The sequence below is a fragment of the Telopea speciosissima genome, chromosome 2 (assembly GCF_018873765.1).
Source record: "Telopea speciosissima isolate NSW1024214 ecotype Mountain lineage chromosome 2, Tspe_v1, whole genome shotgun sequence".
NCBI lineage: Eukaryota > Viridiplantae > Streptophyta > Magnoliopsida > Proteales > Proteaceae > Telopea > Telopea speciosissima.
In genome coordinates this window covers 62043897-62059584 of record NC_057917.1, presented here as the reverse complement: position 1 = coordinate 62059584, position 15688 = coordinate 62043897, and the positions used below count along the sequence as shown (strand labels likewise).

At 37.5% G+C, this 15688-nt stretch overlaps 1 protein-coding gene across 1 annotated transcript; it reads right to left on the bottom strand.

Moving 5' to 3' along the window:
• Positions 1–1366: 1366 nt before the first annotated feature.
• On the bottom strand, positions 1367–7245 carry LOC122652525 (65-kDa microtubule-associated protein 3-like). The gene is made up of 14 exons (XM_043846291.1): positions 7046–7245; positions 6941–6996; positions 5114–5205; positions 4730–4936; positions 4293–4544; positions 4003–4212; positions 3754–3909; positions 3488–3647; positions 3224–3375; positions 3049–3136; positions 2720–2793; positions 2418–2492; positions 2071–2338; positions 1367–1938 (listed from the first exon to the last, which is right to left on the bottom strand). Exons 3-14 carry the CDS (start codon positions 5183–5185, stop codon positions 1496–1498), a joined length of 2157 nt encoding a protein of 718 aa, XP_043702226.1. The 5' UTR covers positions 5186–5205; positions 6941–6996; positions 7046–7245; the 3' UTR covers positions 1367–1495.
• Between the last annotated feature and the right edge of the window lie 8443 nt (positions 7246–15688).

Sequence of the window (15688 nt, the reverse complement as noted above, 5' to 3'; positions counted from 1 at the left end):
ACCCTCCCTCTTCAACTTCATTTCTTATGAAATTAAGAAATAAAGGTTAATGTTGAACCAAAGTGATGAAATGCAAGTTAAGGAACCCCATGTTCGAAAAGTAGTGTTATATTTTCACGTGCTAGTGTCGCAAAATATTAGCTTCTTTACCCAACTTGCAAATTCAAGTGTAGTAGTGTTGGGTTGATTGGAAATTTTTATAGGACATTTATGATACCAACAATGATGTAAGTAGGTGAATGTTTGGTGGTGTATACACATTACATAAATAAAAACTTAGTGTGAAAAATTGAGTACGTTGAAATGGATGAGTGCTAAAACTAGGAAAGATAAAATAAGGAATGGAAAAAAATAGAGCTAACTTAGGAGTAGCTCCAATACATGATAAACTAAGAGAAAGTCATTTGAAACGGCATGGACATCGGTAAGGAGTGCTATGATTCAAATTAGAGGAGCTAAAAGAGCTAGGGAAGCCTAAAATGACTTTTAAGATAAGTGGTGAGGAGCATAGCTTAGAATTGATAACTATTACGGCTTTAAATAGAATTGATTGGCGAAATAGGATCCCTCTAGCTGACCCCATTTAGTTGGGATATGGATGAGTTGAGTTGAGCCGGTACGAAGTTAATTGTTGGGTAGCAGAAGGAACAAGGATGCATCTATGTTAAATTCTAGAGATCAAAATATATCCTACGGAAACTGTTGGGTTGATCGTAGGGCAGTCTCTCCCTGTGGTCAAACTGATCGTAAAGCACCATTGCCTTGACTCTTTTAGGGGCGCATCAGGGTTCTTGACGCTGTTAGTCAAAAGAAAACGGATGATAATCTAACTAATAAAGGACTAATACCTATTTTTCAACTTAATTGCTCAGGCATTTGAAAGCATTTCCCATGTTCCTCGTGTATTTTGTGGTATAAGCCTTCCAACCAAAAACCACTGGGGGTTTGAGAATTTATTTTTCATGGCCTGTAACTGCAAGGAAGAAGACTGCTGAGAATTGATCAGCTATTCTGATCAATAAGCAAAATTAGGTCAAGCACTTCAAATATACTCAAACTAAGACTCCCCCTCCCCAATAATTTTTGGATCAGCTACACGAAACCAGTTCCACCCTTAAAGTCATAGTTACTATAAAAGTACAAGCACTCATGTCCTTTTTTCACCACTTCAATCCAGGTTCATCTTCCATCTTCCCCTAATCAAATGAAAAACTAACAAAATCAATCCACTGAAAAGACTGTTACCAAGCAGGTCCATAGCTTAGCATCTAACCAGAAGAAAAAAAATATCATCTTGTTGTTGAGAAATCCAAATTGTACCACCAAAAAAAAAAAAAACCATTAGAGAAGTAGGAACACCCACATCGATAGAAGGCAATAACAATTGAGTATGTAGTATGTACATGAATATGAAAAGCCAATAACAATTGGCTTTATATACCACAAGAAGTAAGAAAAGCAAGACAGACCAACTTGATCAAGTTCATCCAGCGTGTCAAACTTGTATAGTAGACTTCAGATGTGTCTGGGGAAGGATGAAACCAGCTCTTCTCTCCTCGAATGAGTATTCAATCTCTTCAGGCTTCTCGCCCATGGTGTTAGCTCCAAAAAGGACAGAAGATGGAACCGGAGTTATGGCAGTCTGCATGGGTACAGACACAGTTGAAGGGGTAGCAGGGACTGGAACTGGTCTTGCCTTGGGGGTCATGTTCTCCTCTTCATCAGGAAGAGAAGCCAATTTGGATGGTGTGGTCATTGCTGTGTTGTTACTTGGAAATATTTTCTGTGCTTTGTTCATGTCTTCCATCAAGTTTGTTGTGTTGACCTCAGAGACAGGAGAGAATGGCTTCCGCAACATGGATTCAACATCACCAGCATTTGCAGCGTTGACAGAGTGCTGTGTCACTGAGAGACCAGCACTATCCAAGCCTCTCCGACCTAAATAAATTTTAAATTACACAGAACATAAATATCAAGGACAATCCAAGCCTCTCCGACCACCTAGTCTGTAAAAGTTTACGAAGGAAATAGAACATGGAAAAGAATAACATGTAGATAAAGCTGCAAAACCTTCATCCTGATAGTGGTTATGTGAGTCATTTTGCAATAGACCCTTCTTGACTGTGCGTGATTGAGGAGTAGCTTTTGTGGAGTTAAGTGGATCAGGTTTAGGAGTTTGCAGCATCACTCCACCGAGGGAAAGTCTTTTGCTACCTGGACCACCGGTTGAAGTTCTCGGCACCTTTTTTCCACTCAGGGGGGGCTTTGAAGGGCTTGGTTTTGATCCAAAAAGCACTTCCTGTTCTGCTATTAACTGTTCTTGAAGTTTCTTTTGATCCTGCAATGGTTGATTTGGTTACAAATGTCATAAATCATGCATGATTTAATAAAGATTGGTTCTAGATCGGAGTGCATACCCGCTGCCTTTGGCGTTCTTGTTCTTTTTCTTGCCTTAATACACTGTACTCTTCCAGCATAGCAAGAAGCCGAATCTATATAGCAGATAATAACAAGAGTTCACCAACATGTGCATAAATAAAATGGAAATAAAGCACTAGGATGATTCTAGGACAGATGCCAAGTTGGAAAAACCATAAAATCATTATAAACTAGACAGTATTTAGTCCAACACAGCTAATATAAATTCAATGTTTTGACTTGGCAGACTTTAAATGAGATGTTCAAAAGTTTTGACAGATTAAAAGGGAAGTGTGCTTACACCATCGTATGTGAATTCCACGCCTCTGTCTTTCTCCCATGCCATGGTTTTTGATGCCAACGCGTCCACCATTGCTGGTCCAACACCAAGCAAATCAAGAAATTTAGGAAATTGAATATATACCCAAATAATCCACAACGACAAGTAATACGAAAGGTCAAAACTGCCCTTAAATGATGTCCTCAGTAATCATTTCAGACTTTTCAATATTGGACCAGGACATTAGAAACTATATTAAGAAGCTTAAGCTCAATTGGTGGAGTCACAAAGACATCAATAAACCAAGACCTCTCCATCCGGTATAACAATGCATGATGCAACATATGCACCTGGAAGTTTGTTCACTGTGGAACGAGCTTTTTCAGCACGCTTCAGCATGAGATGGGCACCTCTACCAGCATTATAGCGATTTTCATCCTGTAACATCATTGTATGGAAAAATGAAGCCATGAAAACAAGGACATAATGAAATAAAAATTCCTCCAGAAGACCACAATTTCCTACCATGTTGTACTCCTCAAGCCAGCACTCCTCCTCACATGCACCTAACCATTTTTCAACCTTTTCAAGTATTTCTTTCCTGCTAAATGCTTCCTCTTTCGCTTTTGCAATTTGAAGCTCAAGTTGTTCCAAGACAGTAGCAGGATCTACAGCACCTGCAAGAAAAGAAACAGGTTTATTAATGCACAGTAAAGAGGCTAGTATTTCTATTATTGTGTGTGAATACAGAACTCTTAAAAAATGATATATACTATCAATCTTTCTGACCTGATTCAATAGCTTCAATTGCGTATTCCATTGCACTATCTGCCTCTGCTACCATGCGTGTCCGCCGCCAAATCTCCTCCAACTCTGATCTCTTCCTCAGAACAAGCTCTTTCATCTTGCCTGCTTTCAGTTCTTCAAGTCTTGATACTTCTGCCCCAACCTGCATAATGAATTCATTTGAGCTTACTTCATGGAAAGAAGTCTTACAAAAAAACAAGTACCAAACCTAAATAAGGCAATTTGGGTTAATATGATTATCCACTTACATAATTAATGAAGTCCTCAGAGAGTATGTTGGGTTCTGTTACTTCATGTTCGGAAGCAGCTATGTTACGGGTGACATTCTGAAACATCAGCTGCTCCTCAATTGGTGTATCCATTAAATTCCACAGCTCCAACATTGTTGTTGCCAGATCTTGAAGCTGCCACAGCTTGAAAGCTTAGTACTACTAACAGAAAAGTTTTAATGACAAAGAACATGAATACAATACGTACATTCAACTCCAATTACTTACTTTCTGCATCCTCTCTATCTTGACCTTTCGCAGCGTCTGAATTGCAGTAGCCAACCTCTCAATTGTATTGTCACTAATGTTCTTTGTTCCCTCAGAATCATCCAAACTGGGGTGGACCTCATTAACTGTGCGCTCGAAATCCATTCCAAGCACTAAACATAGTGTGTTCAGAGTGTAAAGGTGGTCTTGAACCTGTTTCAGACGTTCTCCCTGCACATGAATTTAAACAAAATCAGATCAGTTTGTGACACATAAAAAGGCTTGAAGACATAGGGGTCGAAAAGTCAAACCTTGTCCTTTTGAAGTGCCTGCAGCTGCCTGTTCAACTCTTCAAGCTTTCGTAAGGACAAATCAGTTTCATCCACCATAATATTGGATGGATTATATTTTGTGGATCCACAGATCTCATTTGAGATCTTTTGTATTTGCTGAAGGATGTCAATGAATTGGTTCCTTCTCTCACATTTCCTCTTTCGCATCTCCTCCAGTTCTCGAAGAATGGCCATAAGCTCTTCTTTTAAACTTCCAGCATTCTGATCAGACTGAAGACACAAACCAAGTAAACAAAGTAGTTGGTTAGAAGATCTTTTAACTAGCCGATGAATGATCAGAAAGAAGGGGGGGGGGGGGGGGAGGGCATTAGTTAGAACATGAAGTTAATAGCAAATTGAATTGATAATCTCTTTCAACCTGACAAACTATTTGAAAATTTGGCCCAGAGACTCACCTGCCGGATATGCACTGGACGGTCACCCATTGCCGAGCAGATGCTTGCGAGCTCTGCCTCAGAATCTGCAATTGTTTGCCGTAGCTGAGCCCTACAGCGATTTGCCTGATCCACCTTCCTTCTGTATACCTCTAGACACTCTTCTTCTAATTCTAATAGCATTTTATCCCTTTCACCATCAGACTCGCCAACTTCATCCCATATAATCTGAATTCAGCACAAAATCAGAAAGTCTGACCAATATAGCTGGTTTGCATAAAATTGAAACATAACTGGTTTATCTTGAAACAGCTGTTTCGAATGAGAAGAGAAGAGATCTAAGAACAAATGGAAAATATTGTAAGATGCATAATTGTTCTTTTGTACAGAAGCTTCAAGGAAAACCTTAAGTTCATAGAGAAGAGATCCACAAGTTGTTTCCATATGCGAAAACTTATCATCTTGGAGACCAGACATGTTGAAGCAAATATTTCTCTCTGCAGAAAATCATTTTAGTAAGACAATCAGAGACAGAGATTGAACAATCAACTGCCCCAAAAGTCAAAGTTATTCACAATAAAAACCTTTGGAAAAAAAAAAAATATTTCGACCATTTGGCTTATGATCTTCAAAGATTACAACCAGATAATCAGATCAGAAGTTAACAAGCCTATGCAAGTAAACAGCAAAAATAAAAATTCTATTTAAAACAATACCATTGAAGACAAAGGTAGTTATGGGGGTAACAGTTGGATCCAGGTGAGGATATGAAACAGGGTTGTATTTCAGTAGGACATTGGGTATTATTTTTTAAGCAATGTTTGATAAATGGGAAAATAAACTTAATCACTATGAAATCCATTCAATTTTTTTTTTTTTACGTACTCAAGTCCATTCAAGGTATAATGGCAAAGATTCATCCAGAAACATAATTCAAACTCTTCGTACTTTGCAATTGCCTACTTGGTCATATGCCAAAAATAAAACAAGAGTGATAATCCTAGCATGTTGACCATAGGATGTTTAAGAATGGAGAGAGGAATCAATTCATGGCCTCTAAATATCACAGTTATCACCTTATCCACTAATATATGGATTTAGTCACTGACATATTTATTTTATTTTACTTTGCATAAGGAATTGTACTTGTTGATCTTTTCCTAATATTTTTTGTGTAGTTGTCCCATACAAACTCTATTGTGTACTAATGAATTTAATACATAAGGTTTTTTTTTTTGTCAACATTAATGAATTTAAGCAATAATTCATTACATATAATGATTGCTGGCCACTTTCTATCTTAGTTGCTTGAAATATTATCATTAAGTTTTAAAACCACAGGGATAGCAATAATGAGAAAACCCCTTCCCTGGCCTTTTTACTAGCATGCCCATTCATGTAGAACTTAAGTGATCTGTAAGGCTTTTCCAAATATATGTACATCTAGTGATCTAACTTGAAACATGATTGCAGAAGGCATCTCTCTCTTGATTCAATAAGCTAAAAGCATCCACTATGGGATTCTGCACTTTGTTGTCTCTTCCATTCTAATATATATTTCACAAGTCCTTTTTCTTTGAGAAAGATGTTGAATTACTTGTCCTGTGAAACAGAAGGCTATCTAGATAATTCAAAGTAGGTTCCTACTTCCTTCTATTGTTTCTTTCTCACCCCTTTCTGTTGCTTCTTACTCCTCTTTTAATGAGATACTTTGGCTAACACAGGCAGAAGCATTTTTATTAACCTCACCATCAAATGCAAGTTAATGACTTCTTGGGGGGTTTTTGGCTTACAACAAATTGTGTTTCCTTTCCTTGATTTCACTGTTCAACTCTTGCTACTGATCTCCCCTTTCTTGGATATCAGAATGAAATAGCAAGTACATCTTGTTACTCTATCACCTCTAGTAAAGCAAGTTCCCACATTCCTTCTTTTCTAACATTACGAAACACATAACCAAGAAGGAAGATCCGACCTTCCTCGTTTCTATAATTACCTCCTTGCTAAGCGTACAAAATTTAGGTTCTTAAGCTGGAATCTCAAACATAAAACCTAAGTCCCTTAGTCGATTGTTGTGTCATCAAATTGAAACAAATTAAAAATAAAAGACAACTTGAACAGCAAACAGAATTTCACAGAGCAAGGAAACCTAATATAAAACACAAACATTTCAGAAAACGAGAAACAGAAAGACATAGAAGAACAATTCAAAAAAGTAACCGGAAAACACACCTGATCAAACAACAAATTAATGATGTTTCTATTGTTTACTGATCCGAAGGCTCCGATTTGTTCGGTGAAGGAAGATATATCGTTGGGAATTGTTATACTTACGACCAGAGAATGAGTTGCCCGACGGAGCGATCGAGGTTTATTGAGAAAATGCTGGCAAATTGCAGGTTTTTTCTGGAAACTTTGCAAAAACCAGCGGTTGATCAAGTGTACCAAAGATAGAGAGGGAGAGGGAGGGACGGAGAACGGAAAGAGCCTTGGGAAGCGGAGAGAGAGAGACAAGTAGCCGTTAGAGACTTTAGAAATTAGAATAGAGGTTGACGAATGATTTTAGGTATATCTTATTGAAGAGGCTCGCAGAGTGATTTGAATTTCATATGTAACCGGTCTCACTCGCTTTAGGGGCAGTTCGGAAGTAGAGGATCCGGATCCACCGACCGGTCTAATTGAAGAAAATTGAGACTGTTTGGACCGGACTGTTCGAAGAAAACATGCCGGGCTGGAGGACTTATCAATTAATGTTCGGTCGGTCCAGTCCAAGGCTGGAGATCGATGTGTACCTGACCAGTACCGAGGACCTGAGCCGGACTTAGTATCGAGTACCAACAGTCTACATAACCAATCTGTACCAATCCACTTGGCCTGGGACGTATTATGACTGTTCTTCAAATATGGAGAAAAGGTCTCTTGGGGGAGCATACTGCCCATGCCTACACACTTTTGGGGGGAGGGGCACAAAATAACTGCCCAGGAAATCCCACTCCCCAAGATGCTTTCGTGCGTTCTCATTGGCTCCCACATGCACGCAGGGGCCACATTCCTCTACATAGAACACTCTTCCTTTAAATATATACAAATTATGAGTCTATTTGGGCCTTTGTATGTATATGTGTGGCACGTGCAAATTGATTGTATTGTTGTTGTTGTATTTTTGGGTAATTTATTGTGTTGTTTTTTATTTTTTGGTAATTGATTGGGTTGTTCAATGTATTAGAATAAATAAGGAAAAAGTTTCAAGGCATTAATTACTCGGTGGGGTTTATGACTTTTTCAATTCTTTGTGAGAGGGGATATGATCGTGCATGCATACGCGGGTCTGTGTATGAAAACTTTCCCCAATAAAGAATTAACAAATAATTATAAGTCCATTTGAAGCCCATTTATATTCTACCAAAAAAAAAGAAGCCCATTTATAGGCATATGGCTTATGAGCCCGTTTGGAGCCTATTATAGGCATAGCGCATTGGTCCGGTTAGACCTAAAGATGAAGAAAGATTTATTGGTTATACTTTCTATTTTTTTATGAAGAGAATGAATCTTTTTATTGAAGAATCAGAAAAAAAAATCGAAACGGATCTCTTGTAGGAATTATTTGAAAAGTCCAAAGAAAAAAAATAAAATAAAAAAAAGAGCAATATTTGCTAGTAACAACCAAATGAAACTAATCAATCAATATACGTTGAAACGAAATCTGATTTGAATCCAATAAAACACACATACACACACACATACATACATATATATATATATAAGAAATGTATTTAACTGATTTTTAAAATATAGGCATAACGTATGAGCCTATTTAAAGCCCGTTTATAGGCATATGGTGTGAGAACCTGTTTAGCCCGAATATGGCTGGGTAATCGTCTGATCAAATTGTAGCATGTACCTGAATAGAATTTTTTTCTTTGGTAAGGGGGCATAGGAACCTCGCTTGCTTAGAGAATCCACTCCCTTTAGTATATACCAGGTCAAATCAAAATCAGAGCGATAAGATGTTTGATTTATAAAACCAAATCGAAAACCAATAACTATCGGGCTGGTCGGTTTTGATTCTTATACATTACCTTAATCATGATTAACTTAGTTTAAACATAATAATAAGAAGAAGAAGAACGAATGGCATTATCGTCTATCCATAAAGAATAAAGATTGGCTTCTACCAAAAACAAAGAAAAGAATAAAGATTGGCGTAACTTTTCAAATTCATTGTTGGAGCCAATGAGCAAAGCTAGGGCATTTCAAACCTCCAACAATTAGATCAGATATTAATAAACTTAGACATAAGGGAATGCAATGTTAGAACAGAAATAGGCTTGAATCTCAAAGTATTTAGATTAAAATTGGGAGATGACATCATCACTTAACTGTTGGGGATATGGTTGTAAGGTTTTTTTACCATGGAGGAGAGGTTTTTGAAATAGATGAATTTTCGGGGGGTGATAGACATAATAGGTTCAAACTACAGGGGTGGTAAATGTAAATTTCCCTAAATTTAATTGATGTTTGAAAAGTGAAGAAGCCAGAAGGTAGACCTCAAAATCATGTGGCTGTAGTTTAATCTATCTCTACCCACAGTGCCACCCAACTCAAGACAGGCATGCAGAAGAACCATTCGTTTACTCGTTTCAGAGAGTTTAATCTCAGCCATTAGTTCCACATCAGAACCCTGCACCTCATTGTCTAGGTCTTCGTCTTCTTTGTCTATGCCCTATACAGTTTAACACAAAGCAAGCGTGTGTATATATCTATCTTTCCATGATATATATCCCCTTTTGCTCAGGCTAGCTAGCTTCGACAGTATTGTATATATTTGATTGATCTCCGGCAACCAAACACCCATCACTATCCTCCTATCTGTCTATGATCCTCGATGATCCGTTTGGTTGTTTACCAAACAGATATCATGACCATGCATCCATAGTTTCAAGATCTCACGTAGTAACTTTCAAGTAGTAAATTAGGCTATGTTTGGTATGCATTCTTAACTGAGAATGCGAACACTGTTTGGATACATGTTTGGTTAGAATGATTAAGCATTTCATCGAACACCTCATGGAGACATGGACTACTATCAAATATTGAAAACTAATAGTAAAATATAGCTTCAATGTCACCTAAATTAAGAACATAAATATCATTTTGTAAAGAAACAGTATCAAAACGCAAGATTCGGTGGATGGAAAATCTGGGTAGTCAATCCCTTTCTTGCACAACCATGAACAAGCAGTCCTTTTTAGCTTAGCTAAGATCATGTTTTGGTGCAAGATGACGAGATAGAAGAAAGCCAAAGTTCCCAAGACCAACAAAGGAAACAGCTCAACTAAATAATTTCACTAAACAGGGAATAGGGAAAAATTACAGTAACAAGGTCTAATGAACCATTAAGTATGAGAAAAAAAAAATCTCTCTCCCTCTCTCTCATTTAGCATTTATGTCATTTTTTAAACGATTCCATCTCTCTCTCTGCAACACCTCTTCAAACACTTGTCATGTTTCTCAGGAGCACCACATCTACTGTTCATCGCCACAGGAGCATTGTAGACAAAAGCATTCAACTTGAAGCCACGAGCGCACACAATACCATGGACATCAGCACCTCTTCAGAAGGAGGGAAGCTTGCTGCAAGCTTTGAGAACAAAATGGAAAGTTTAGTAGTCAGGCCTCAATCCCAACTTCTCCATTCAACATTTTTTCTGTTCTGGAACAGCATCATCACTCACATTATCCCTTCCTTCAAATCTTTCAGTCTGAAGAGAGTTGGCAGTGGTCAGAATACCCACTTTTGGATTGATCCTTGGATTCCTTCAATCCCTGGATTCTCCATCCACTCCAATCCTCTCCCCCCCCCCCCCCCACTATTTTTTCCCAAGAGGTTTGTTTACTTATTAATTCTCTTCAGCGGAATATTATTTTAATTAATGCCTCTGGCTCAAATTTTTTATCTAACATTAATAATATTTGTTCTTTCTGATTCTCATGATAGTTGGTGGTGTACTTTGGCTAAAGATGGCTGATTTAGTACTAAACTTGGAGTTAAATTTCTACAGTCTTATCCCCCTCCTCGTGATTTCCTCTTTACTTCTTGGTGGAAATTTGTTTTAGAAGCTTGATTAATTTGCATCCTAAATTTAAATTTTATTTTCTGGCGTGTATTACATGTAGGGCTTCCAGTTAAAGATACTATTTCGAAATGGACTCAAATCGACCCCACTTGTGCTCTCTATGGCATTTGTATTGAGACCCACTAACATATTTTCCTCTCTTGTGATTGGGTTAAACATATCTGGAAAGCTGATCCTTTGGATCTGAGAACCGAGTTTATTTCCCACCCCTCTCTGAAACATTTCTACATTTCCACCTTGTTGAATCGCAAGTTTGGTAAGTCTACTTTGATCTAGTTTTTTTCGGTGTTCATCTTAACATGTTATTTTATTTGGGATGTCAGAAACTGTATTACTTTTAATTCGGTTAAGCCTAATCCTCTCTTAGTTTTGAGAAGGATTGAACGATGGATGAAGGATCAACATATTTCCCCACCCCCAATTTCATCCCTTGATGCAATTAATCATAATGAGGAGGTTATCTCTATCACTCATTTATCTGTTTTATCTATTTTGGACTTTCTTGTTTTGTTATGCGTATAGGATCCAACTCTAGAGACCTAAGATCTTTTGGGTGGGTTTCTTGCATTCTGTTAGATGGCAATTTCGTTTTCATCGCTGCAAGTTATATCATGACTCATCACGATCTGAAACTCAAATTTTTTGGAATTATTACATGACTAGCTCACGCTGAGAAGATGGAGCTAAAGGTGAAAGAAATTTGGTGTTCCAACAAGTTGTTGTCCGATCTTCTTCCATCTCCAACTCAATCCTCTTGATCATGAACGGTTTTAAATTATTTTTTGGAGATCTTGGACCGATCTAAAGAAGGTGGTTTTAGCCTTATTCAAAATGAATTTTTGTCAACCACCCTTTGTTTCTGGGCTCATAAATCCTGTGTTTCAAAGTACCATTTTGTCTATAAACTCTGTGTAAATCTGTCTTCGGTTTAATATATATTTTCCTTTTCTCATAAAAAAATAAAAATAAAAATCCATCCTTCTTTCATACATTAATTTTTGATAAAAAAAATATTCTTAATCAACATCAAGTACTGGTGTGTGGAGCCATGGGGAAGGTGGAAGGAGAAATAAGGCGTTGGAACTTGGAAGGACCCGATGACCAATCAACATCAATTCATCAAATTGAGGGAAAAGCACATTCACGGATCCACAAAATTCCAAACTCTTCCAGCCGAAGGAGATCATATCTACATTAACCCTTTGTCACGGACTCACCAGTTGTAGGACACAAGAGAGAATGAAAGAGAGAGAGAGGGAGATTCTCTACATCATTCTCACCATGGAGGACCTCCACGTCTCTACATATCTCTCTCTCTCTCCTAACTCTTAATAACCCATGCACCACCTCACATGCTGCCCTTGCTGTCATCTTTCACCAAACACACACCTTCACATTATTCTGTCTACTGTTCCTCATGCCTAACAGCCCACAATCTGTGTATACCTTTGTTTCTTCAAAGATAAAGGAAAGGGGGAATAGAGTGAAATTTAATAAAAAATAAAAAAAAAAAAAATTTCATTAGGGTGTGGAGGAGAGGGGAGAGGGGAGAGGGGAGGGAAGATTTTGCTTCCTTACTAGACATATCCTTTCATAACCAAACCGATCTAAAAAATTAAGTTTTTTGAAAGACGATATACACAAACTCAATCGGCCTTCTTTGTATATCTTTACCTTCCTCGATGCTGTACATGTTTTACAATAAGTATGGGTAAAGGCAGGAAACGCCAGGATCGGGCTCCTCTCCAGCGCACCCTTAAGCTGGACGATGTCTGGCGCACACCCCAGTTGTCGACATTTAGTCGAGGTGTCATTCAAATCTATCTTTGCATGTACGAATGATAATTCGGCCAAATGTTGACGTGTCATCTTCTCTTATTCTTTTTTGGAAAAGACCTCTTTGTTTTTTTGTGTCCAGTCCTGTGATTAGTGTATGTTGCTAACTTATCGAAAATTGGTGGCATTTCCAGCCCTCTCCCACTAGGTATTTATAAGATCCCTGAGGTATTGAAAATAAATGGAAAAGAAAAAAAAAGGTATTAAAGATAAGTTAAGTTTTTAGTTTTTTCTTCTGTAGATTTGATCTAAATCGATATTAATCCAATCAAACCGAATACACATCGGATCGAAACTGACCAAAAATCGAAGTTTCTTAACGGTTTGGTTTTGGTCTCACTTATTCTGAGATCGAAACCAATTCAACCCGATCGAAACTGCACCAAACCGACTGTTTGACACTCCTAATTGAAGAGTTTGTCTAATAGGCCTCGGTCAAAAGAAGTATGCTACAGAAAATTAAGTTAGTGTGCAGTCAAGTAGAATTTTTATCTCCTACAATTCTGACACCCTCCAATTCCCCTACAATCCCTCACATGGGAGTTGAAATGATCACTTACCCACTGCCTGGACACACTTCCCAAGGCAGTAGTTAAGTGGTCATTTCACTCCCATGTGAGGGATTGTAGGGAATTGGAGGGTGTCAGAATTGTAGGTGATAATGATCCAGTCAAGTATGAGAGCATAGGAGCATCGGAATGACACCTCTATATGGGTATTTAGGACTTTGCACATGTTTTTAATTGTCATTTGTCTTATTCTAAAAAATTCTTTAAATTAATATTATAAAGGAGTTTTCAAAATTAATTTGAAAATAACATATCATTATGTCATTATCAAAAGGTGTCATTGTCGTGCACATATGTCAAGTACATATGTAAAATCACAATATTCTCTTATAAAAAAAATGGCAATATTTATCCTAATTGGAAAATTTTGTATATAATACAAAAGGGGTAAAAAAATAAAGGGCGTTGTTCTCTGTGCGGTGCACAGTGCCCAGGCACATGGGGGTGGGTGCAATGACCACCTTGCCCCCCTGCACAAGCTATCCATGTGTCTGGGCGCAGGTTGCGCTACGGCACAAAGAACATTCTCCCAAAAATAAAATTACAAAATATTTAACACCTCGTGGACTGTCAATAAGAAAATCCCATTAAATATAGTTTCTACTCCTATATTAGGATTTTTAAATAAGCGATTAGTACTCTATTAGGAGCGTTTGAGTGTATGCGATTGAGCCTCAGGCCAACTTGGGATTGGGGTAAGGCGGGTATGTCCCCCCCTCTTGTATACCTATTCTTTTTTATTGATGAAATAAAATCGTAGGGGCTATCCCGATCCCAGAGAATATTTGGGATAAAAAAAAAAAAATTAACTAGACATGATCAAATTTGCACCAACATCTTCATGTTCAGCACTCATGTTGATGGGTCCACCACTTTATTCCCAAGAAAAGAAATCAAATTGACGGCAACCTCTTGGATGGGACATGATCTGGAAAGGCATAAATAGAATCTAAAGGTTCAACAAGGATGAACATCTGCTAAAATGGAAGTGAATATTCTTCAAAATGGAAGGCTGGATCTTGGGATAAGTTTTGGAAATATAAAGGTGAGAATTCCTTCATTTCATTGAGGATTTGACATGTTTGAGGACTTGTTGTAATCAAAGTAGAGTAAGGGAGGAGTTGTAACTTTCTTTTGATTTCCCCGTTTTGTCTTATTTTCAAAATTTTTTAAATCAGTGTTAAAAGTGAGTTTAAAATAATTTGAAAGTAACTTATAATTATGTCATTTTCAAAAATTATTAATAAGATTTTTAGTACAAATATGAAATAACATGATTTTACCATCATTTGAAAAAAAACGTGTGTAATAGGGGGGAGGGGGAAGTGAGCAAGTTTATACAAATCAGTTACCTAAAATGGGGTTTTTGTTTGTGGATTGATGAGAGGTGTGAAGACGGTCATAACAAGAATGTTGTGAAGGATCCTTGTTTCCTGGCTATACATTCTTTGATCTTATTAGTGGCGGGAATGCACTGAAATGGAAAACATGCAATTTGGATCCTCTACTGCCGCCTGCCCGTCTTACCTGTGTGCTTCCTCACACAGGCAAGGGTGCAATTATCGCCCTACCCTATCCGGTGAGACGGGCAGGCAACAAAATCCGAAAAAAAATGTCAAATTATTTGATCTCAAAAAACCCCAGACACTGTAGGCAATATCATGATCTAAACAACTTAAAAATTGCATTGTACAACCCAAATAGCAACAATATTGTACAAACCAGTACGTAGTTCTCAACCAGACTTAATTTACATCATTCATCATAATTCATAAGTAGTGTTTCAGCCATGGAAAAACATTAAGGTCACGAGAAACTTCATTGAAACCCTTACAACTCTAATACAACATGTATTGGGGCATCAGGAAGTCCAAAATAGTGAAGAGGAAAATAAAAATTAGGAGAAAGTTTTATGGTCGGCAACTATAAAATTGGTCAGTGGCTTCAGCTTTTCTGCCACGTGAAAAAATGATGTGGTGATAATTATCAGGGTTAGATATCTAAGAAATGGTCTATATAATGACAAATTTCAGCTCCAAATCCAATTATTTCATCCGTTTTTATGCACCTTCTTGTTAGTCTTGGATTTTTCATTTGTATTTTTTTGTCATATGGTCAACTCAAATTAGGGTGCAACCCAACATGCGAGCATGCATGCAGGGTACTTGAGGTCTATCTATCCATGAAAGTTTAGCCCCACGTGACAGATCAATTAAGGTACCCACCCACCGACATAAGGGTATGTGTCAATGTGTAGTACCCATATTGAGTCTATACCGAATTATCTATATCGAACTGTACCGAATAAATTCTATATTGTATCAATATGTGATACCTGTATCGAATCAGTATTCGATACAATATCAGTATGAACATAATATTGAAAACATACCGATACCGTACCAAATAATACTGAAATATTCGGTATTATTAGTTCT